Source organism: Plecotus auritus (assembly GCF_963455305.1).
Source record: "Plecotus auritus genome assembly, chromosome: 6".
NCBI classification, from domain to species: Eukaryota; Metazoa; Chordata; class Mammalia; order Chiroptera; family Vespertilionidae; genus Plecotus; species Plecotus auritus.
In genome coordinates this window covers 105634395-105657794 of record NC_137773.1, presented here as the reverse complement: position 1 = coordinate 105657794, position 23400 = coordinate 105634395, and the positions used below count along the sequence as shown (strand labels likewise).

Below are 23400 nucleotides of genomic sequence, written 5' to 3'. Positions count from 1 at the left end.
CACTGTCACTCCCTTTCCAGGTTGAGGAAAAGGACTTGCCCCTAACCTACCCCCCGCCCCACATACCCTATGAAAAGGCCTGGTCGTCTGAGCCTGGTGACCCTCCACACTCCCATCACTGACCCAGATATTCCCCAAACCCCTCTGGCTTCAGAGGCTTTGGACACTTGGACTCTGGAACCTTAATCGGAGCCAAGACACACCATGGTTGGGACTATTCCCTCCACCACCCCCATTACCCTCCAAAATGAGCAGCTCCCTTAGGCCCTGGCTCAGCCATGGCAGTGATCCTGGCAGGTGCCATGGGACCACAGTTGGAGCAAGGGAGTCAGGCAAAACTATTGAGATGGCAGGATACAGGAGCTTGAGTGGCAGGAGAGAGCAGGTAGGACAAGCTTCTGGAAATGTCTGCCTCTGAGTCTCATTTCTCCATCTGAGATATTGGTTAGATAATGGCTGTCACTTCCCTACCCTCACCTCACCTCTTCCCATTCTCCCCTCTGTTCCAGCCCCATCACTCAGGACCTTTGCACAAGATGTTCTAGCTGCCTAGAATGCTCTGTCCCCTTGGCTTCCTCCCTCACCTCTTTTGTTCAAATATCATCTTGTCAGAGAGGCCTTCCTGTTTAAAATTGCAGCCCTTGCCGAAGCCGGTTTGGCTCAGTGGATAGAGCGTCGGCCTGCGGACTGAAGGGTCCCGGGTTCGATTCCGGTCAAGGGCATGTACCTTGGTTGCGGGCACATCCCCAGTGGGAGGTGTGCAGGAGGCAGCTGATCGATGTTTCTCTCTCATCGATGTTTCTAGCTCTCTATCCCTCTCCCTTCCTCTCTGTAAAAATATCAATAAAATATATTTAAAAAAAATAAAATAAAATAAAATAAAATTGCAGCCCTTACTGATCAACTCCTGATCTTTTTCCTTCCTTATTTTTCTCTCTACTACCTGACATGAAACAAAATCTATATATGTAAAAGGCTAATATGCAAAGTGTCCCCTTGGGTATTTGACCAGGAGACCGGGAGTTCGATTGCTCGCTATGACATGTGCTCACCACCAGGGGGTGGCATGGAACAGGGCAGGCAACCAGTGGCGGTGGTGGGGTGCTGAGGGAGCGAGGGAAGGAGGAGGCGGGGAGGTCGGCAATCTGATTGGCCCTGATTGCTGGCCAGGCCTAGGTAACCTACCCGTGAACGAATTTCGTGCACTGGGCCTCTAGTCCTATCTAATAAAAAAAGTAATATGCAAATTAACCACCACTCCGCTATACTCACAAGCCACGCCCACCAGCCCATCAGGAGCGAATATGCAAATAAACCCAATCAAGATGGCTACGGCCACAGAGAACAGGAGGGAGGCTTGGGTTTCCCTAGCAATGGAGGAAGCCAAGCTTTCCGCCTGCCCTTGCCAGCCTAGGCCTCCACTCAAGGCTACAAAGTTTCAATGATAGAAGATACATAAATCCAAACAGAAATGGCGGCAGCCACGGAGCTGGAAAGAGCAGGAGGCTAGGGTTGCCCCTGGCGATGGAGGAAGCCAAGCTTTCCTCACACCCTGGCCGGCCCAGGCCTCTGCTTAAGGCTACAAAGTTTCAATTATAGAAGATACATAAATTCCAACAGAAATGGCTGCTGCCACGGAGCAAGCAGAAGGCTTGGCTCCGCTCCAGGCTACAAAATTTCAATTGTAGAAGATAAATAAACCCCAGATACCAGGGCTTCTGCTTGGGTCGCTGGGGGGCGTGGCCGGCCTGAAAACCACCACAGGCCCCTCGCCCAGGCCATCCCACGCCCCAAGGGAACCCCCACCCTGATCCGGGACACCCTTCAGGGCAAACCAGCTGGCCCCCACCCGTGCACCAGGTCTCTATCCTAGCTAATAAAAGAGTAATATTCAGATTGACCATCACTCCAACATACAAGATGGCTGCCCCCATGTGGTCAAAGATCCTGCCCCCATGTGGACACAAGATGGCCACCACAAGATGGCCAGCAGGGGAGGGCAGTTGGGGGCGATCAAGCCTGCAGGGGAGGGCAGTTAGAGGTGACCAAGCTGGCAGAGGAGGGAAGTTGGGGGCGACCAGGCCTGCAGGGGAGGGCAGTTAGGGGAAAACAGGCTGGCAAGGAAGCAGTTAGGCATCAATCAGGCTGGCAGGGGAGTGGTTAGGGGGTGATCAGGCTGGCAGGCAGAAGTGGTTAGGGGCAATCAGGAAGGCAGGCAGGCGAGCAGTTGGGAGCCAGCAGTCCTGGATTGTGAGAGAGATGTCCGATTGCCCGTTTAAGCCCGATCCCACCGGAGAGGGTGCAGGCTGGGCTGAGGGACACCCCCTGCCCCCGCCGTGCACGAATTTGGTGCACCAGCCCTCTAGTATATTAATAAAATATTTGTTGTTTGCCATCTCCAGCTCCCACCCTCATGGAGCTGAGGTACTGGATGTGGTGGGAATCCTGTGGTAGTCGGTACCCTGCTGGCAACCCAGTGTATAGCCAGCACCTGGCACACAGTCGGCACCCAATAAATGTTTGTGAAAGGATGACAGGCATCCCAGGTACATCCTAAGAGGCTTGGCTTGAAAGGGCAGGGACTCGGGGGAGGGGGGGGTGCATAGGGTGTCAGGCTGTGGAGACAGGTGGGCTTAGATTCAGATCCCAGCTTTCCACTTTCTATCCCATGCCTCAGTTTCCCCGTTGCAAAATACACACTACAGAAACTCCTGGCACTGGACGTCTGCTGTAGCCTCCTGGGGGCTTAGCTGGAGATTGGAAAAAGCTGGGGGCAAGTCAGACCCAGAGGGAGGACACTTAATACATCCCCACATAGTCCTAGAATTTTCAAGAAATGTGTTGAGAGTGGGCGGGGGGGTACTTTACTTGAGGTAGTCAGAACCTCTCCGAGGAGGTCATGTATATGTTGTTGTTGTTTTCTCTAAATAGATTGTTTATCTTTCGCTTTTGGACACAAAACGTTTCATAGACCATTTTTCAGGACAAATGCCATGACCCTTTAGGATGTGAGATAACAGTATCATTTTCCAAATAGCTTATTTCTGACTAGAGGCCCGATGCACGAAGATTCGTGCAAGAATGGGCCTTCCTTCCCCTGGCTGCCGGCACCGCCTTCACTCCGCCCAGAGCCACCTTCCCGCCTTCCCATGCTGCCCAGAGGCCTGGAGTTGCTGGGGCGGTGCAGAATGCCTGTGTCGTCACCATGGCGAGCAGTGCCTGAGTATGCAAATTAACCTGCCATCTTTGTTGGGTTAATTTGCATACTCACTCCTGATTGGCTGGTGTGCGTTGCAAAGGTATGGTCAATTTGCATCTTTCTCTTTTATTAGTGTAGATTCTGTAGAAGATGATTAAGTCCAATCTCCCCTCCACTGCTGAGTGCCAGGTTTTCTCAGGCGCTAAGAGCCTCTGGACTGCAAGATCATAAGGTGGTTCTTGGAGGAGGGGTCCGGTTGCTCACGCACATGCCTCCTTAATGTAGTTCTTCTCGTTGCCAAAGTCGCCATTCTGAATTTTGAACCTGTTGCCTTTTTTACACCACAAAATTCACATTGGTGGAGTAGTATGTTTATTCGAGAGCCTGTCTCAATAACACAGAGAAAAAGAGCTCTTCCTTGTGGCCCGAGTTGTTCTAGATTTGAAGCTGGCTCTGAGGGTTCAGGGTTTCCAGAACATTCTCCAGGGCTACAGGAAGAGTATTGATGCAATAGGAGAGATGCTTGTAGTGGTGTCTGCATTGAGACAGGAGTGAGACAAACGGGCTGTAACTGTTCACCTGGGTCAGCCTATTTCAACCTTGGGCTGTATTCATCCAGGACTCAAGTGAGCATAGCCAATTGAAGTTTTAGAAATAGGTACAAAGATTATGCCGCAGGACCTTCAGAATTTGGCCAGGAATGAATGTCATCTTGTTTTCACTTTGTTTGTTTTATGCCCACTGTCTGCACATGACGCTACAGCTGGCTTTTTCTTAGCAGGTACAGGGCAATCTGAAAATGAATGTACCTGAAGAAAAAAGTGAGCCTTTTGGGCCCTGGCTGGTGTACTCAGTGGTTAGAGCATTGGGCCATGGACCAAAGGGTTGCAGGTTTAATTCCTGATCAAGGGCACGTGCCTGGGTTGCGGGTTCGACCCCCTACCCCAGTAAGGGTATGCGGGAGGCAACCAGTTGATGTGTCTTTCTCACATCAATGTTTCTCTCCCCCCACCTCACGCCCCCTTCCACTCTCTCTAAAAAGAAATGGAATTAGAAGGAAAAAAAAGCGAGCCTTTGGAAGGAGATTGGTGGGTGTGTAATCACACAGGTGGGACAGGAGTGGGAGAAGTGGGGAGGATTGAGACTGGAGCTAAGTTGTTTTCCGAGGCCCTGGTGTCAGCAACCAATCAGTGTCTCAGCTTAGCCTTTTTTCTTTCAGTCGTCTTTGGTGGCCAGCTTCTGGGCACCTGTCCTGTGTCAGGTGCTGGGGACATGGAGAGGTCAGGCCCCATCATCAGGCTACTGGGGAAGAGACAGAGTTGCCCCACAATTTCTGAGAAAGGTGGTAGGAGAAGCCACGGTAAGGGCCCCTAACCCAGTGTGAGGGCACCTGGCAGGCTTCCTGGAAGAAGTGTGGAGAACATTCTTGAAGAACCAGAGGGGGTTGGCAGGCAGAGAGGGAAGGCATTATTGGTGGGGGAGATGGGGATCCATACTACTCCAGCAATCTGAATACTTCTGTAGAGTCATGTGAATTTTGTGGTGTAAAAAAGGCAACAGTTTCAAAATTCAGAATGGCGGCTTTGGCAACAAGACCTACATTCATTCATAATGTGCAAAGGCCTAAAGATGTGCCTGAGTGTGTGAGGCCAGGTTGGTGGGGGCACGTACAGGATTTAAAGCTTGGGGAGTGTGATGTGCATGGTAGAAGGATGGCATGGATGCTGATGGAGGGTGGTGGCCTAGGCAAAACCCACGGGCAGGGAGACCCGGGCAGAGGCCACAATGATTGAGATGGAGAGATGAGGCAATCAGCAGAGCAGGGACTTCCTCAACAGTAACTAGGGACATGGGTACAATTGCAGGACTTGATGAGTAGCTGAGTGTCCAAGGTGTGTGTGGAGGGGCCTGGGATGGGAAGTGGGATCTTGGCCAAGAAGCCTCAGGAGAAAGAAAGCATGTTCTGTGGGTGGGGGACGACTTGAGTGTGACAGAGCTAAAAGCCCACACCCAACTTTATTTCACATATTGTACTTTTCAGTTTTAGAATTTCTGTTGGTTCATTTTTATAGTTCCTGCTTCTCTGCTGAGGTGTCTTATTTGTTCATTCATTAGGAGGTCATTTTTCTTCACATCCTTGACTATACTAAGTATAATAGCTGCTTCAAAGCCCTTATTTACTCATTACAACATCTGGGTTACCTCAGGGTCAGTCCCCATTGATTTTCTTCTTTCTTGAGTATGGGTCATGGTTTCCTGTTTCTTCATATGTCAAGTATTTTGGATTGTATTCTGGACATTGTGAAAGATATGTTGCTGAGACTCTGGATTCTGTTGTTCCTCAGAAGAAGATTGATTTTTTTTTTTTAATTTTATCAGGCAATTAACCTATCTGGATTCAAGCTCCAAAGTCTGTTTTGCCATGGTGGTGACAGGTGAAATTTCACTCTTTCTTTTACCCTCAGTTGGGCTGGTTGGAGTCTGCCCGGGATATGTAGGGTTCAGCTTCTACAGTTTTTGTATAGAATCTGGAGCTGCTTTTTTTTGTCACTCTTATTTTTTGTACATGTTCCATCTGTTGTTGAGCTGTTACGGTCTCTGTGGGCTCTGTCTTCTCATTTTTCAAGCCAGTTTCTGTTTTCAGTGAATAACAGTAAAAAATGGGAAACTCATTTCATGCTGTTCCCTTTCTCCAGGTATGGCCTCCCATCCACCTTCTCCATGTTTTGGGTCGCCCTCGAGCAGTGATTGTGTGCACTACAGGAATGTTCCCTGTTTGCACTGACCGTGGAGTAGACACAAGCAGCTATTGAGCATAGACAAGTTTCTGGTGCAACTGAGGAACTGAATTTTAAATTGTATTTAATATTTAATTTTAATTAATTGAAATGTAAATAGTCACATATTAGGCTAGTGGCTCCCACATTGGACGTTGCCGCACCAGAGCTTTCAGGTACAGTACGTCCTCACTTAACATTGATCGGTTCTGTGACTTTAAGTGAAATGACGCATACCAAAGCCAATTTACCAAAGGCTAATAAACAGAGTTAAGTTCCTACAGCATTTCATCAACATTATACTGAAATGACATTATTTGAGGACTTGCTATAGTTTTTTTTTGAAATATATTTCTTTATTGATTTCAGAGAGGAAGGGGGAGGGAGAGAGAGATAGAAACATCAATGATGAGAGAGAATCATTGATCGCCTGCCTCCTGCACGCCCCCTACTGGGGATTGAGCCCACAACCCGGGCATGTGCCCTTGGCCGGAATCGAACCTGGGACCCTTCAGTCCACAGGCCGACGCTCTATCCATTGAGCCAAACTGGCTAGGGCAGCTATAGTTGTTTTTTAATATATAGTCTAGCGTTTGTTATCTCTGAGAGGACTGGTCTGATGTGGCTAACTCCGCTGTTACCAGAGCAGAAGTCTTGGAGGTTGTCCATTTTGTAACCTACGTGTCAGGCCATTAGTGTATCTCTATGTCTCTGCTTTTATTTTTTTTAGTTCAATGATCCTCCCAAGTCAGTGAACATAGCTTTTCCTCTTCTTTCCTCCTCCTTTGATAATTTTTCAAATTACAAAATGTTTTTAATTGTGGTAAAATACATATAACAAAAATTGACCATCTTGGCCATGTTTAAGGGCACAATTCAGTACTGTTAAGAATGTTCACATTGTTGTGCAACCTATCTCCACAACTTTTCATCTTGCAAAACTGAAACTCTTACCACATGAAACAATAACTTCCCATTGCTTTGACTCCCCTAGGGACGTCCTGTTGGTTTCCTGTCATATTTGTCCTTTTGTGATTGGCTTATGTCACTGCTCATAATGTCCTCAAGGTTCATCCATGTGTCTTCCTCCTTTTAAACGCATACCTACTATTTCATTGTGTGGAATGCTGAGGCGCCTGATTCCCAGATGTTGGACATCAAAGTTCCTTCCAGTTGTCACTGCAAGGGCAAGAGGGAGGACTCTGAGGGGCACAAGGAAACTAAAGAAGTGATGGTGACCCTTGAACAAGACGGAGTCAGGGACCCTGACCCCATGAACATTTGACAATATGTCTTTAACTTTTCTTTTTTTCAATATATATATATATATACTAGAGGCCCCCGGTGCACGAAAATTTGTGCACTCGGTGAGGGGGCAGGGTCCCTCATCCCGGTCTGTGCCCTCTCGCAGTCCAGGACCCCTCAGGGGATGTCCACCTGCTGGCTTAGGTCCGGTCCCTGGGGGATGGGGCCTAAGCTGGCAGTCAGACATCCCTCTTGCAGCCCAGGAGCTCTCAGGGGATGTCCGACTGATGGCTTAGGCCCGCTCCCTGGAGTGAGCAGGCCTAAGCTATCAGTTGGACATCCTTAGCGCTGCCGAGGAGGTGGGAGAGGCTCCCGCCACCACCGCTGCGCTTTCAGCCATCAGCCTGGCTTTTGGCTGAGCAGAGCTCCCCCTGTGGGAGCGCACTGACCACCAGGGGGCAGCTCCTGCATTGAGTGTATGCCCCCTGGTGGTCAGCGTGCATCATAGCAACCAGTCGTTCCGGGTTGTTCCGCTGTTAGGGTCAATTTACATATTACCCTTTTATTATATAGGATACTAGAGGCCCATTTCCACTTACCTCAGCTGATTGCCCTGCCCATCACTGCTCATAGCTCGTTGCCTTGCCCTCCCCCGCTGGTAGCTCTCTGCCGCTAGTAGCTCACGCCCTGCTCGCTGCGAGAGCCACTGCTGGTTTGGTCATGTTGGCGTTAAGGCGTGACGGCCACAGGCCTTTTATATAAGAGATATATTTTTTATTGATTTCAGAGAGGAAGGAGGGAGAGGAAAAGAGAGACGAAAACATCAATGATGAGAATCATTGATCTGATGCCTCCTGCACATTACCTACTGGGCATGTGCCCTTGACTGGAATTGAACAGGGATCCTTCTGTCCGCAGGCTGACGCTCTATCCATTTAGCCAAACCAGCTAGGGCTATCTTTAACTTTTGACTTCCCCAAAACTTAACTACTAATAGTCTACTGTTGACTGGAAGTCTTACTGATAACAAACAGTCGACAAACGCATCCTATGTTTTTACAGTAAACTAAGTAGATAAAAGATAATGTTATGAAGAAAATCATTAAGAAGAGAAAACATTTTTAGTTCTGTATATATTTATCAATATGTGAGTTTGTCTCTGTTTACAAGATTTGTAAAATCTGCATATAGTGTGGACCAATGTAGATCAAACCTGTGTTGTTTAAGGGTCAGTTGTATTCAATGTCTTGATTAAAGTGATGATTTCATGGTTGTGCATATATGTCAAAACACATTGAATCACATGCTTTAAACATGCCATTTCTTACATGTCAATGATACCTCAATGAAGCTGTGTTGTTGTTTTAATTGTAGTAGTCCAGTAGGGCTGCCTTTATACCCTCATCTGTATTCCTGACCCAACCCTATGCAGGTATCCATCAGATCCGGCTGCCCCCACCTCTGCCTGCCTTTGAGGCTGGGGACTGCTCATTTCCCCCCTCAAACCCCCAAAGACCCGATCCTCCCTCCTCCCTCAGTCCTTGAAAGCTCCCTGACTGTCCCCCAACACACACCCACATTAGGTGATGCTGGGGACCCCAGAGGTCTCTTTACCTGGTGCTCACTGTTGAGGGAGACTCAGAGCTACCTAGCTCTCTAAGCTCCATGGGGTCTGACCAGGGCCAAAACACAGCTCTTAAGAAAGGCTTGAGGCCCTAGCGGGTTTGGCTCAGTGGCTAGCATCGGCCTGTGGGCCAAAGGGTCCCAGGTTTGATGGGTTTGATTCCGGTCCAGGGCCACGTACCTTGGTTGCAGGTTTCTCCCTGGCCTGGGCCCTAATTGGGGCTCGTACAGGAGGCAATCAAGTGTTTCTCTCACATTGATGCTTCTCTCTGTCTTTCCCTCTCTCCACTCTCTCTAAAAATCAATGGAAAAATATCCTCAGGTGAGGATTAAAAAAAAAAAAAAAAGCTTGAGTAGGGGGCTCTGCCGAGGGTGGGAGGGCAGAGAAGGGAAGTTAATCTGATCAAGGTCTTGAAAGGCTAGCAGGAACTGGCCCAGCGAAGGGGTGGAGGCATTTCTGGCAAAAGGCTGATAAAGACCCTGGAGGCTGGACCACCGGGGGAAGTTCTTGAGCATCCTAGGACCTGGGTGGTGGTTTTTTTTTTGGTTTTTTTGTGGTTTTTTTTGGGGGGGGGTGGCGTGGAACACTTGAAAGGAGCTGTGGGAGGGAGGGAGGGAGCAGTGCTAGGAGAGCAGGCCTGCCAGGCAGCTGTAGAGCAGCAACTTCATGGCCCCACTGTTGGTTGTTTGATTGTGGGGGAGGGGGCACCAGGGGAGTGGGTGGGATGGATGAGGTCATGAAGGGTGGCTAGTGGGCTGGGGATACCAGGATATCTGATTCAGTGCACCCAGGCCCCTGAGCTTGCCAGGAAACCTTGATAGGCAGAAGCAGGCCTGGAGAGGCCTCCACAGGGTCCTGATCCCCCTGAGGGAGTTTCCAACCCTGGCTCTCTCCTTTGCTGGCTGAGTGACCTATTTCTAGTAGCTTCTGGCTTTGAGCCTCAGGCTGCCCAGTTTACAGGGAGACAGTACACCTACTTAGTGGGAATCAAGCTGACCTTGCCTGTGTCAGAAAGTGGCATATTTTTCTAGGAACTTGGACCACTTGACCTGAAGTCTTCCCATCCACCCACTTGTCAATGTGTCTGTTCTATCCACTCATTCATCTACTTATTAGTCGGTGCCTAATGTTGTGCCAGGCCCTGTCTGAGGACATAGCAGTGACTAAAACAACATCCATGCCTTCATGAGGCTTATGCCTTGTAATGAGGCAGACAAACAGGTGAATAAAAAAACAGATCAACTGAGATGACGGGGCTAAAGGAACGAAACAGGGTAAAGAGATGGACTAATAACGTGGCTTCTTTGGTAGTGAGTGATCTGAGAAGGCTTCTCTGAGGAGGTGATGGATGAGCTGAGAAGAATGATGGACGAAGGCATCCCTGGCTGGTGTGGCTCAGTTGGTTGGGCGTCATTCTGGGCACCAAAAGGTTTTGCCCAGGTAGGGGGCATGTAGGATGCAGCTGATCGATGTTCTACTCTCATATCCATGTTTCCCTTTCTCTCTCCTTCACCCTTTCTCTCTCTCTAAAAGTCAGTATTTTTTAAAAATAAAATAAAATAGGCTGGGGCAAGGTAGCACTCTGGACTTGGGGTCCCCTCTTTGGATCTTTGCAGGGAGAAGTATATGGTAGTGTCTCCTGCACTGGCTGCATCGCTGGTTATTAGCACCCTTTGGGCACCCTGTTCAGAGAGGTCCAGAGTGGGAGCCAGGGCCATCTGGAGGGGACAGCCAGGGCCCAGTACAGGGGCAACTGTGGTTATCGACAAACAATCCCCACTTAGCACATCATGTGTTCTTTGCCAGGGCCTCCAGCTGCAGGAGTCAGGTGACTCCAGGCAGCAGGCCAGGCTGTAGGGGGGGGGGGGTGATTGTGTGTGTGTGTGTGTCTATCTGTCTGTCTGTCTGTCGTGTGTCTGTCTGTCCCTGGGCTGGACCTGGACATCTGGAGTCTAAATTGATTTCCTATTTCAATTAAACAACTCAGGCTAGTCCTATTTCCAGCCAGATTGAAAATAAGACAAACTTGTGTGCACAATCCTGCTCTGGTGGGACATTTGAGGGTTCAGGGGACTAATAAGGACCATGTGAGCTCTTTCAGACTCCTGAGGCGGGCCAGGGACCCTCTGCTCTCCTGCCCCTCCTCACGTCAGCACAAGCCCTAATCTCTCTCTGTCCCCCAATCTGGGAATATTTTTAGCCACTAAGAAGGATTATCAGTCTAGCTCCAGGTGGCAGAGGCAGGGCTGGGAATAAGGCCAAAGAGGCTTCAAAATGCAGCCGGACTGATGGGGATGGGGATGAAGGCTCAGGCTGGCCCAGCCACCCATATGGTCATTCTCCAAATGGCCCCTCTGTGGCCCTCACTGAACCCAGCCTGAGTTCATTAGGTACAGCTTTAAAGCCAGGGCCTGTTCTGGAAGAACCACCCAGATCTTGCCAGCCTTCCTTTCCAGAACGCTCTCTAGCCCACCCCTCTCTACTGCTGACAATCGTGCCTACTCCTCTCCTCGTGTCTTTCCAGCCACCCCATGTGGAAGGGCCTGTGGTTACTCCATTTTATAAATGAGGAAACGGAAGCACAGAGTAGCCAGTCAGCAGCCCGAGGAAATGGGTGAGACAGGAACGCCGTGTGTGGCAATACCGGCATGCAGAGTGTGTGGTAAAGCAGGAGACCTGGCTGTACTCATTCCTCAGACAAGGTAGCAGATGTCCAAGGAGGCAGAGTGTCCCAGTGGAGGTGTCCAAAAGAGAAAAAGCGAAGACTGAGGAGCAGTGCCCCCCAGAACCCCACTTCTTCCCATCCTTTGGGAAGAGGGCATGTGGTGAGGGATCAGGAGTGAAAGAGAAGTTCAGGCCTTGCTGGCTATAGATACTTGTTTACAGCCGCCCCTGAGCCCACCCTGTGTGTCAGGCACCTGACCCACCAAAGGTGGGTGAAGAAATTGAGGCCCCTGGACTGGGAGCATTGGACCTGGGACTTGGCCACTTTGCTGGGCTCCGGACCCTGTTCTCTTCCCAAACCGATGTCCCTTCTTTACCAAGAGGGTGGAGGAGTCGGGGCGGGGGGGGGGCGGGGGGGATGACAGACATTGGGGTTAGAGAGAGGTAGGACTTCCAGGGCCAAGACCTCTGCAATCAGGGTAGGGTATGCCAGTCTGAAGCCACCTTGGAGGCTCTCTGGTTTGGAAAGTACTTTTTCAAAATGACTCGGGGCCAGAAAGGGCTGGGCCTGCTTCACCTGAGGGGACGGGTTTGAGGCTGGTTATCCTTCTTCACCTCTCACCGCCTCGGAAAGACTGCCTGGCTAGCTCCCAACACCACAGTGAGCCAGGCAGGTCTTGGAGAGGTTCTTTAAGTGGATCCAAGGTTGGGGCAGTCGGGTGGTGCCTCCAGGAGGAAGTGACAACTAAACCACCTGCAAGGGCAGAGACCTTGCCCTCTTCCCCCACCATTCTGTGCCCTCGGCACCCAGCCTGGGGCAGTAAACATTATCTGGGCCTTCCAGGCAGGGGACAGCATTTGTAAAGCTGGGTGTGTGAAATGGTACAGTGTGATGGGAGCAAAGTGTCAGGCGATGAATGGTGGACTTTGAGGCTGCACACATCAGCAGTGGCCTGAGATTAGGAGAGGCCGTTGTTGTGTGCCTTCCCTGGTCTCTGAAGCACCCTGGCTTCAGTGGACCCATCTGGCACCCACGGGTGGGGAAGAACATGGGGCTGGGGATCTGGACCCCTAGCCCACTCCCATCTGCTCTTGGTGGAGGGTGTCTTATCGGATGGCTGTAACAGCTCCTGAGGAAGAGGCTGGAGATGCCCTGCGGTGGATGTGTGAGACCAGGAAGTCCAGGATGGGCGTGTGTCCTCGGGCCCCAGTGGGTACATGGTATCAAACCAGCCTTTCCTGTTAGTGAAGATGGTTTCTTTGCTAGAGGGATCAACCACCCGGACAGAAGTCCTCCCATGTGCCTTTCCATCTGTCTATCCTGTCTGGGTTATCTGAGCCTCGTGGGTCAAAACTATCACTGTGCTCGGCTGGCGTGGCTCAGTGATTGAGCATCAACCTATGAACCAGGAAGTCGCGGTTCAATTCTCTGTCAGGGCACATGCCCAGGTTGTGGGCTCGATCCCCAATAGGGGGCGTGCAGGAGGCAGCCAACCAATGATTCTCATCATTGATGTTTCTCACTCTCCCTCTCCCTTCCTCTCTGAAATAAAAAAATACATATTAAAAATAAAAAATAAATAAATAATAAATAAAATGCAAGTTTCAGGGAGGTAATTCTAAAAAATAATAATAATAGTAAAAAAATAAACTCATCAATGCCTCACATCCTTGACTGCTTTCCAGGTTACTGCTGTCTAGCGCCCCTCCCCCACCAGTGTCCAGTGGCAGTGGTCACTACTACTCCCTCACTGAAGCCTGAAGGCTGGTGCCTCGGTGTGATTGGGGTGCTCCTTAGCCACACCCCGCCTCACACACACGTGCAGTTCCGTCCATGCCCATGGATTTAAACATGGGCCACGCACTCATGAGTCCTGCCTGGCCTTCCCCACCCTTACCCCAGACTTAGGAGCTCCTGCCTCCTTTGCGTGTCCACGGGGACATCTGACAACGCCCCAGCTTTCAACACTGAACCCAACTACCCCAAAATCCTCTCACCCATTCTGGTTCGCCCACTTCCTCAGACTCTTAAGAATTTTTATTTTTTTCTATATTTCATTTGTGATACTGTGATTAATAATAATAAATACAAATTTGGCCTTTGTCCTGGCACAGAGCTCCTAACACTGTAGGAATTGAGATGGATAAAGTTATCTTGTCATGTTAATGAGGTGACTTTTGGAAAGCCCCTTAGTCACCTAAGGATGGGGGCTGATTGTCAGGGGACCCAGCTATGTGTCCTTCCCACCCCAAGACCTCCCAGGAAGGGAGAGGGGCTAAAGGTTGAATCAATCACCAATAGCCAATGAGTTAATTAATCATGCCTGTGTAGTGAAGATTCCATAAAAAACAATAGGACAGGGTTCGGAGAGCTTCCAGGCTGTGAACACATGGAGATTTGGGGGGATTGGTGCCTGGAGGGGGCATGGAGCTCTGTGCCCTTTCCCCATACCTGGCCCCACGCATCTCTTCCATCTGGCTGCTCCTAAGCTATATTCTTTACAAACCAGTGGTCTAGCAAGTAAACTGTCTCTCCGAGTTCTGTGAGCCGCTCTAGCAAATACATCAAACCCGAAAATGGTATGGTGGCAACCGGATTTGTAGCCCTTTGTCAGCCAGAAGCCCAGGTGAAGGTGGGGGAGGCAGTCTTGCAGGACAGAATCCATAACCTGTGGGATCTGACATTGTCTCCAGTTAGGTGTCAGAATTGCTTGCTGGTGCGGGGAGAAAACCCACATGTCAGACCTAAAATCAAATTTGTAGACCTTTAAAATATATATAATATATATTTTATATATATATATATTATATATATTATATATATATAATATGTATATATGTGTTATTTTTTATTTCAGAGATAAAGGGAGAGGGAGAGATGATAGAAACATCAATGATGAGAGAGATTCATTGATCAGCTGCCTCCCATATGCCCCCTACTGGGGATCAAGCCCACAACCTGGGCATGTGCCCTGGCCGGGAATCAAACCATGACCTCCTGGTTCATAGGTTGACTCTCAACCATTGAGCCACGTCAGGTGGGCAGAACTGTAGAGACTTTTTAAATACAAGTGTTTTCACTTGCACAGAGAAAAGGGCCCACATCAGACATGCACAGCTCAGTGAATTTCTTAACTGAGGGCTGAACCTTCCAGCCCTCTGCAGTCCCCTCCGGTCACTCCCTGTCCCTAAGAGCAACCCCTCTCCTGATGGCCAGCTCTGTGGCCAGCAGAACAACGCTCCTTAACGATGTCCATGTCCTAACCCCTGGACCTGGGAATATGTTACCTCACATAGAGAAGGGGAGTTAGTTTGCAGAAGGAATTAAGGTTACTAACAGGCTAACCTTGAGGTGGGAGATGACCCTGGATTACCTATGGGGCCCAAAGTAACCTCAGGGGTCCCTACAAGAGGGAGGCAGGAGGATCTGGAGAAAGGGAGAAACTGAGCTACTTAAGACAGCAGGGTCTGCAGATGGGGCTGGTCCTGTGATAGCCCCTGGGGGAAAGCTGGCTCCCCTTAGTTACTGCTCCGTTACAGGAAGCTCAGTCTTGCTGTTGGTTCTCTCACCCAGCTGCCACCATGGTTTGGGGTAGCGAATGAGACAGTGACATTCATTCCTCATAGGGAGTCCACATTGGGAAGGGTAGCCAGCGAGGGAGTTACAGATTTCCTTAAATTTTTGGTATTTGGGTTGCATTTCCGGACATTTGACAACTTGCGGTCGTGACCCTACTTCCTTAACTTCTGGCCATCATTGTCTTGTCTGTCAAGTGCAGAATAATCACTGCTGTCATAAGCCGTGTTGTCAAAGGTCCGTAGGCGCCAGGCTAAGCACTTTGTGTACCTAACCAGGCCCAGCTGAGAGGTGGGTATTACTGTCCCTGTTTTACAGATGAACTTGAGGTTCAGAGAGATCGGGTCATTTGTCTGAAGACACACAGACCAAGTTTCTCCTAACACTGGCTGTAATAAACTCCAAGCTGCAGGTGCTGGGGGCATGCGGGCCAGGTGAGGGGCCTTCCAGCTTCACCCACCCTACACGGTGAGCTCCCCCTAACTGGACCGTCTGTCCGCAGGATGTGGTCTAGTCTGAACGAGTGGCTGTGGCAAGACCGCTTCTGGCTACCTCCCAATAACTCATGGGCTGACCTAGAGGACCGGGATGGCCTGGTCTATGCCCACCCCCAGGACCTGCTGGCAGCCTTGCCCCTGGCACTGGCCCTGGTAGCCATGCGCTTCACCTTCGAGAGGTGAGTGTCGGTTGTGGTCCTGTGCGACCACCTTGTGCGGGGCTTTGTCCTGATGTGTCTCTGGCTTTGGACCAAATTGCCCCTTACTCCATCCTGCCCCTAGCTGCCATCACTCACGTTTCTTCTGGTCTCTAGTGGCTGTTTTATCGCAATACTGACTGCAGCTCTAGTCCGGCTATGCCAGCATCTTCAGAAAACGGATGGGCATGTGCCCAACAAGGACAGGTCTGCAGAGGCCAGTCAGTCAGTAAGCAGGGAAACTCCGGTCCACTCCCTCCTCCTCTTCCGCTGCAGGCAAGCCAGTCCCTCTGCAGGCAAGCCAGACCCTCTGCAGGCAAGCCAGTCCCTCTGCAGGCAAGCCAGTCCCTCTGCAGGCAAGCCAGACCACTTCTCTCTGGTTCCCCATTGCTCCTTCTGTCACCCCTCCTCCTACTGCCCTTTTTAGCCAAAGGAAGGAGCATAGGCCTCCCTTTTGGGATTCCCTCCACTCACCCCCAGTCTCCTGCAGCCTGGCACCGACCCCTCCTGGTTGCCAAACCCTGTAGATTTTCAGTCATTTCTCAGATGACCCTCCTAGACCTGCCTTGCCAGAGGAGGACCCCACTCCCTCCCCTTTCTCCACATGCGCTTCCTCCACTTCTCACACCCATCCCTGGTTTGCACACACTCCTTTGCAGCTCCTTTAAGGCTGGGTCCGAGGGAAGCCTGCCCTGCCCCTCCCACCACAGAGCCCTTAATCCCCTTCAGCCAGTTGGGTCTCCACCTCTGTCTAGCCCTGACCGCAGGGACATGGGAGCATCCTGCATCTTGCTTTCTCTCTTCCACGCATAAGGAGCTTCCTGGATATGGGCTCCTTGGACATGGGGGACCCACTGATGTATTTATCTTACAGGCACCCTTTGAGCACACGCTGTGCCAACCGCTGCTCTAAGCAGTGTATGTGTCTTAACCCACTTTGCCCTCATTGCAACCCTGAGAGGTGGCACTACTATTACTATCCCCATTGTACAGAAGAAAGGGAGGCACAGAGATGTCAGGTGACCTGCTTGAGGTCACACAGTGGGTTGGCCAGTAGAGACCGAGGCTTCACCTGAGGGATTCTGAGAGGCACAATTAGCCAGTCCTTGATGGGTGGTCTGCTTTCCCACAGGGTTGGGAAGTGCTGGAGGGGTGTGCCCAGGTTCACTACTGGATCCCCAAGGGGGGAGGTTTGCATATTTGACTGATGGCCCCAACTGATGTGAAAGCGTTACCACATCCCAAAGGCATCAATTGCTGCCAAGGGCAGTGGGAGTGGGTGGAAGGCAGGGTTTTCCCCTTCATTAAGGGAAAGTGAATCCTGGATTTGAATTCCAGGTTTTCCACTCGCTGTGTCACCTCGGGCACATTTCTGACCTCTCTGAGCCTTTGTCCATCAGGACACGGGGATGACATAGGGTTAAGTGCATAGTGCTTGACAGATCGTAAGCCCTCAACACATGTCAGTGCATGCTGTTCTCCCATCACGATTGAGTCTGGGATGCATTCCTTGCAGGGCTGCTCTGAGCCTCAGTTTCCCAAATGAAGCCTCGATATTAGAATGATAGATAAGAAATTCAGTTCTGACTCCCTGGCCTTAGGACCCCGCTGTGGGCAATGTGATGATTGATCAGAGTTTAGCTCCTCCAAGTGTCCACCCTGGAGTGGGGGAGGGCGAGAGAGGGGAGGGGGGTAGCCCCAGCCTGGTGGGGGCCGGGCCAGGATGTAGGCCACCATAAGACAGGCAGTGAGGGGACTCTGACGCCTGGTTTGGAATTAGATTGAATGAAGGTGATATGGTACCCCAAAATTGACCACACGCTGATTCTGAAGACCAGTCCAGCTATCTTTCTTATGTTCAGTTTAATGCAGCAGCAATCCTCCAGGGTCCCAGGGTATGACCTGGCCCTTCCGAGCCTCAGTTTCCCCGCCTTAGCATGTACATCCCTTCTCACCTGAACTGACAAGCCCTGTGTCCCCTGCACCCAGACTCATCGGCCTGCCCTTGAGCCGGTGGCTGGGTGTGCAGGATCAGGCCAGGAGACCCGTGGAACCCAACGCCACACTGGAGAAACACTTCCTCATGGAAGGATGGAAACCCGACAAGGTGAGGACCCCTGCTACTCTCTTCCGTCCCCATCTGCCTTTGTGGCTGCCGTGTGGCTGGGGCTGCGAATGGTATGTAGCCCGCTTCCTGGGGACAGAGAAAGCCCAGGGCAGCCCCTCACCCACTCCCACTCCACCTGGTCCCTTATCAGTGAGCTCAGCTGACCAGTGGGCAGCTCCTGGGCCTGGAGAGGGTGAGGGGAGGGGGTTTCTCTCTTGTTCTGGGGAAGAGTGGAAGGGCTGACTATTCTGGGGGTTCTGCAGTCATGTGACTCTTCCTCAATTCCTGCCCATGACATAGCTGCCCGGTGGACGGGGTCTGGGCTGGGTCCTGAGCGGGAGGAGGGAGGGGAGAGGTCTTCCTACCCTGGGGGGAGGAGGGGCTCAGCTCCTGCAGAATAGAGAGCCTTGTGATCAGCCCCCCTCTGCAGGGAGGGGTCAGGACAAGGTCTCAACTGCCCGCCTGGAGTAGCTGAGAGCGCGCTCTCCTATAAGGGGTTCAGGAAAACCTCTGGGGAGCTGCTCCCATGCCCCAGCCCCTTCCTTAATCCGTCTCCATCCGTCATCTGCCTGTCCTATGAGCAGGGCTGGGTTCTCATAGGCCTGACTGTTTGGGGAGCCCTACCCCATACCCCACAACTCCCCTATCTCCATAGGTAGACAGCCCCACACGTGAGGTCTGGGGCTGCAGGGGAGGGAGTAGCAAAGCTGGGTCCCACCTTTCCTGGGACAGGAATGGGACGCCACCTCTCTGACCCTGGCCCCCATCACCCCTTTCCTAGCCCCGGATAGCTGTTCTGGCCACGCAGTGTGGCCTCACACTGCGGCAGACCCAACGCTGGTTCCGAAGACGCCGGAACCAGGACCGACCTTGCCTGACCAAGAAGTTCTGTGAAGCCAGGTCAGCCCAGGGTGGGGCTTGGTGTAGGGAGGTGTGGGGGCGGGGAGGGTCTGCTGTGTCAGCAGCTGCCTCAGGGGCTCCCTGTCTGTCTGCAGCTGGAGGTTTCTCTTCTATCTGTGCTCCTTCATTGGTGGCCTCTCCGTCCTCTACCACGTGAGTGTTCTGACTGCTTCCTGTCCCTCCACCTGTCCCACAAGCACCTACTGTGCACTGGGCCTGGCTTGGGGGTGAGGGGGTGGAGGGTGTGAGCAGTGGGGAAAGCTTATGCACAGAAGAGGGAGAGAGAACTTGGCAAACATCATGGTAGATGTTCCCTCAACAGGAGCCTGTTGGGACCTACTGTAGTTGGGGCTGGGGATCTGGCAGTGAGTGAGAGCAGAGAAAGATCAGAGCCGAGTAGCCTGGCTGGTGTTGCTCATTGGTTGGGCATCATTCCATGCACCAAGAGGTTGTTGGTTTGACTCCGGTTAGGGCACATGCCTAGGTTGCAGGCTCGATTCCCTGCAGGAGGTGTGCAGGAAGCAGCCAGCTAACCCATGTTCCACTTTCACACCGATGTTTCTCTTTCTCTTCCCCCTCTTCTCTCTCTAAAAGTCAATAAAAATATTTTTTTAAAAGAAAAAAAGATCAGAGATGAGTGACAGCAGCACCTCAAGGGCCAAGGAGGTCCCAGGCCTGGGGTAGGGAACTGGGGTCTGATCTTTGGGCAGCTTCAGATGTCTGTGTGTGTCCCCCTCTTTCCTTCCCTCCCCCCAGGAGTCATGGCTGTGGAGGCCGGCAATGTGCTGGGACAATTACCCAAACCAGGTGAGTGGCGGGGGTGCCTGGGGGCTGGAGAGAGGATTGGGATAGTCAGAGTCCCTGTGGCCAAAGGCGGCAGAACCACACCTGGACATGACAGTACGATCCCCCTCCAAGTCCGGCTGTCTGTTTCTGCCTCCCCTGCGGAACGCAGAGGGGCTAGGAGGCAGGAAACTTGGAGCAGGAGGGGCCCTTGGTCATCTCCAGGGATACGGATCTCACACCTCTTCGCTCATTAGGATTCAAGTGTCCTGGTTTTGAGTGAATTGGGGAGGGGCCTGAGGAGTTCTACTCCCTCAGCTAACCCTGTCCCACCACCCGACCACAGCCCCTGAAGCCGGCCCTGTATTGTTGGTACCTCCTCGAGCTGAGTTTCTACATCTCACTGCTGATCACATTGCCCTTCGACATCAGGCGCAAGGTGAGGACCGGCCAAGATTCCCGCTGGGGGAGGGATGTCCTGGGGGACTCCGGATCCAGTTTCATTTGGGAGGGATGGCCTCACCCCTACCTGGAGACCCTCTGGTACCTCAGGCAGGAAGCATGGTGCCAACCAATCCCCGAGAGGGCCCCTCTGGCCACCCAGCCTTGTCCCAGGGGTCACCCACTGTCTCTCGCAGGATTTCAAGGAACAGGTGGCGCACCACCTCGTGACCATCATCCTCATCACCTTCTCCTACAGCGCAAACCTGCTGCGCATTGGCTCGCTGGTGCTGCTGCTGCATGACTCCGCAGACTACCTGCTGGAGGTGGGCCCAGCCCACCCCTCTCAGCATCCTTCCCCACCCTCCCAGGTGCCCCTGGAGATGGGGCCCTGCCCCTCAGTCTTCCAGTGAGGTGAGGCCCCGCCCCCTCAGCTTTCCGGGGAGAGGAGACCCCGCCCTACTCAGGCTTCCTAGGAATTGTGTTCCTGACCCTCTTTGTCTTCCTAGGAGGTGAGGCCCACCCCCTAAGATTCCTGGAAGGTGAGGCCCCACCCTCGTTCTGGTAGTTGAAGCTTCTCACTCAGAGACCCACTTTGTACCTTTCTAGGCAGTTCCTGGAGATCAGGCTCTGCCCCATGGCACCTTTTCCTTGAGAAGAGGCCTCACCCCTTCCTACCTGGTTCCCCTCCCTACCACCCGCCTGAGTCCTCTCTGCTGTCTCCCCCAGGCCTGTAAGATGTTCAACTACACGCACCGGCGGCGAGTGTGCAACTCTCTCTTCCTCATCTTCTCCTTGGTCTTCTTCTACACCCGCCTTGTGCTCTTCCCCACCCAGTGAGTCAGACCTCTAGTGGGGGGCTAGGGAGGTGTGGGCGCAGCTGGGATCCAGACCTGCCTCACCCTGGTTCCAGACCCGGGGAGCAGGGGGTGTTGGCTGGGAGACTTCCCAGAGGAGACAAAGAAGGGTGTTGTGTTCCCAGCCCCAGGCACAGCACGTGCTAAGGGCCAGAGGCAAAAGGCAAAAGAGACCGAAAACTGGGCTCAGTCCTCATCCCCTATGTGCCTGGAACATGGAACAGATGGCAGGGTCGGTCACCAGCTCACTCAAGTGTGCCCAGTTTATTTGCTGAGCCTCTCCCAGCAGAGGGAGCAATATAAAGGTCTCTGCTCACATGGAGCTGACATTGGGGGAATAAAATAAGGCAGACAAGTAGAAAAGAAAGCGTGTGAGGGAGTGGTGATCGTGTTAAAGAGATAGTAAAGTCAGGCACAGGAAGTGTGTGGGTCTTTGGACGGTCAGGGGTGTCGCTGACAGCGCTCATACAGGAAGACTGGAGTGAGGTGAGGGCGAGGACAGTGCTGATCACAGCAGAAGAGCAGTGGGAAGACCACAGGCAAAAGCCCTGAGGCTGGACTGGGCCTGAGCAGCAAGGAGGCCCATGTGACAGGAGCAGAGTGAGCTAGACACCGAGAGGGAGGTTGTGAGGGCAGGTAGGGGACCAGACAGGTTGTGCAGGGCCTTATGGGCCACTGGGAAAGACAGGTTTTTACACCAAGCGAAGTGAAGGATTCTGAGGAGGGAGAGGACCTGACTCAGGTGCTCACAGGCACCCTCTGGTGGCTGCAGAGAGAATAGCTGGTGAGAGCCCCGGAACCAACACCCTGACCGCTACCCCCCATCCCAACCCTGGCCCAGGAGCCTGGGAGCCAGGGCAGAGGCCACTGCCCTGTTCCAGGGGAGCGATGATGGGACCGGTCCAGCACAGGTGAAGTGGGTGGACTCAGAGATGACTCAGGGTCATGAGATGGTTATGAGCTCAGAGTTGTCATGTCAGGATCAGGAGCTCGGCTCTGGCTGTGTTGGGGTTGAGGGGCCTCCAGAGACCCCCAGAAAAGACGTGAGGAAACAGTGGGCACACCAACTTGGAGAGAGATGAATATTCAGTGTTTGCAGCCATGAGACTGGACAGGGTCATCCAGGGACCAGGTATGGACAGAGAGCCCCAGTGCTGGAACCCCTGATGTTTGCAGGTCAAGGCGAGCCTGCAAGGGAGATGCAGAGGGAGCAGCATAAAGTGGGGGGTGGGAGTGTGGGTCCCTGAAGGTATTTGAGGAAAGGGTACCAGGGAGAAGGGAGGACCAGCTGGGCTCCACTGCATGAGCCAGGCAGATCTCCTTACAGGCTGCTCTGGGTGAGGGTGGCGGGGGTGAAAGCCTGCTGAGGCGGGGGAAGAAGGGGCCTGAGAAGAGAAGGAAAGGTGTGGAAAGACCACCAGCAGAGCAGTGGGAATACAAAGTGCTGCTCCCTTGGGGCTCATGGTTGTGCACAGGCCAGTTGGTAAGCTTGTGTGACCTGCTCACAACCAAGTGAGAGGGGGCATTTAAATGCCCAGCTGAAGCATTGGTATCACTCTGGGGACCACGGGGAGCCATCGAAGGTTCTGGAGTAGGGAAGGTCACACAAGTTAGAGCTTTTCCCTCCTGCCTGCCTACCTGCCTGCCCCAGGATCCTCTATACCACATACTACGAGTCCATTGCCAACTCGAGCCCCTTCTTCGGCTATTACTTCTTCAACTCGCTTCTGGTGATACTGCAGCTGCTGCATGTGTTCTGGTCTTGCCTCATCCTTCGTATGATCCACAGCTTCATAAAGAAAGGCCAGGTAGGGTCGAGCGAGGGTGGGCTCCTGTACGCCACCCTGGAGCCCCAGCCGAGCCTTGTGCCCACTCCTTGTTCCCCAGATGGAGAAGGACATTCGCAGTGATGTGGAGGAGTCGGCCTCAAGCGAAGGGGAGGAGCATCCGCAGCTCAAGAATGGAGCAGCTCAAGGCCCCCAGGCAGTTCCCACTGATGGCCTTCGGAGCCGGGCAGCTGGGCAGCTGGCCAATGGGCACATGTTGGTCTCATAGCTGGCTGAGGATTGGCTGTAAGGGCTGCCCCAGTGCCTTGGATTTGTGGGGCGCCTGGACTGGTGGCCTTTGGGCCAGCTCTGTGGAGACAGAGAGGGCCCCACCCCAGGGTGGGAGGAGGGCTGATGATCTGTCTCCAGCCTCTTCCTTCTGCCTACCCTCCCACCTTCCCTCAGGCCACTAGACAGAGCTGGGGTGGGCAGCAGCAGGGTGCTGCAGCCCACCAGAGCCGTCCCCAGGCAGTGAGGGTACAATAAAACTTGAACAGAGCCAAATTCTCTGCCTCAGAGTTTGTGTCCCTGTCACAGCTCCTCAGAGGCCCGAGGAAGCCAGGACTCTGCATACCCCACTGATAGGACACTCACTGCCACCCAAAGACACACGCCCAGTCCCACAAGACCCAGACTACAAGCAGCTCGTGAGCGTGAGCCATCTCCTGCCACCCAGAGCAGCCTTCAGCTAGCCACTTACCCAGCT

General features: G+C 52.5%; 1 protein-coding gene across 10 annotated transcripts in view; it reads left to right on the top strand.

Moving 5' to 3' along the window:
• The window catches only part of CERS4 (ceramide synthase 4), a 28207-nt gene extending 5011 nt beyond the window's left edge, over positions 1-23196 (top strand). For 4 of the 10 annotated variants that reach the window (XM_080675062.1, XM_080675059.1, XM_080675061.1 and 1 more), the window contains 11 exons: positions 15405-15498; positions 15589-15762; positions 17770-17887; positions 18669-18787; positions 18883-18940; positions 19544-19594; positions 19917-20009; positions 20209-20337; positions 20741-20847; positions 22520-22676; positions 22756-23196. In XM_080675062.1, coding sequence (XP_080531188.1) covers positions 15590-15762; positions 17770-17887; positions 18669-18787; positions 18883-18940; positions 19544-19594; positions 19917-20009; positions 20209-20337; positions 20741-20847; positions 22520-22676; positions 22756-22923 — 1173 coding nt within the window. In that variant the 5' untranslated portion in view covers positions 15405-15498; position 15589 and the 3' untranslated portion in view covers positions 22924-23196. Of the gene's footprint in view, positions 1-15404; positions 15521-15588; positions 15763-17769; positions 17888-18668; positions 18788-18882; positions 18941-19543; positions 19595-19916; positions 20010-20208; positions 20338-20740; positions 20848-22519; positions 22677-22755 lie in introns of all 10 variants that reach the window. The other 6 variants (XM_080675057.1, XM_080675053.1, XM_080675056.1 and 3 more) reach the window with 2 other exon arrangements.
• Positions 23197-23400: the final 204 nt, after the last annotated feature.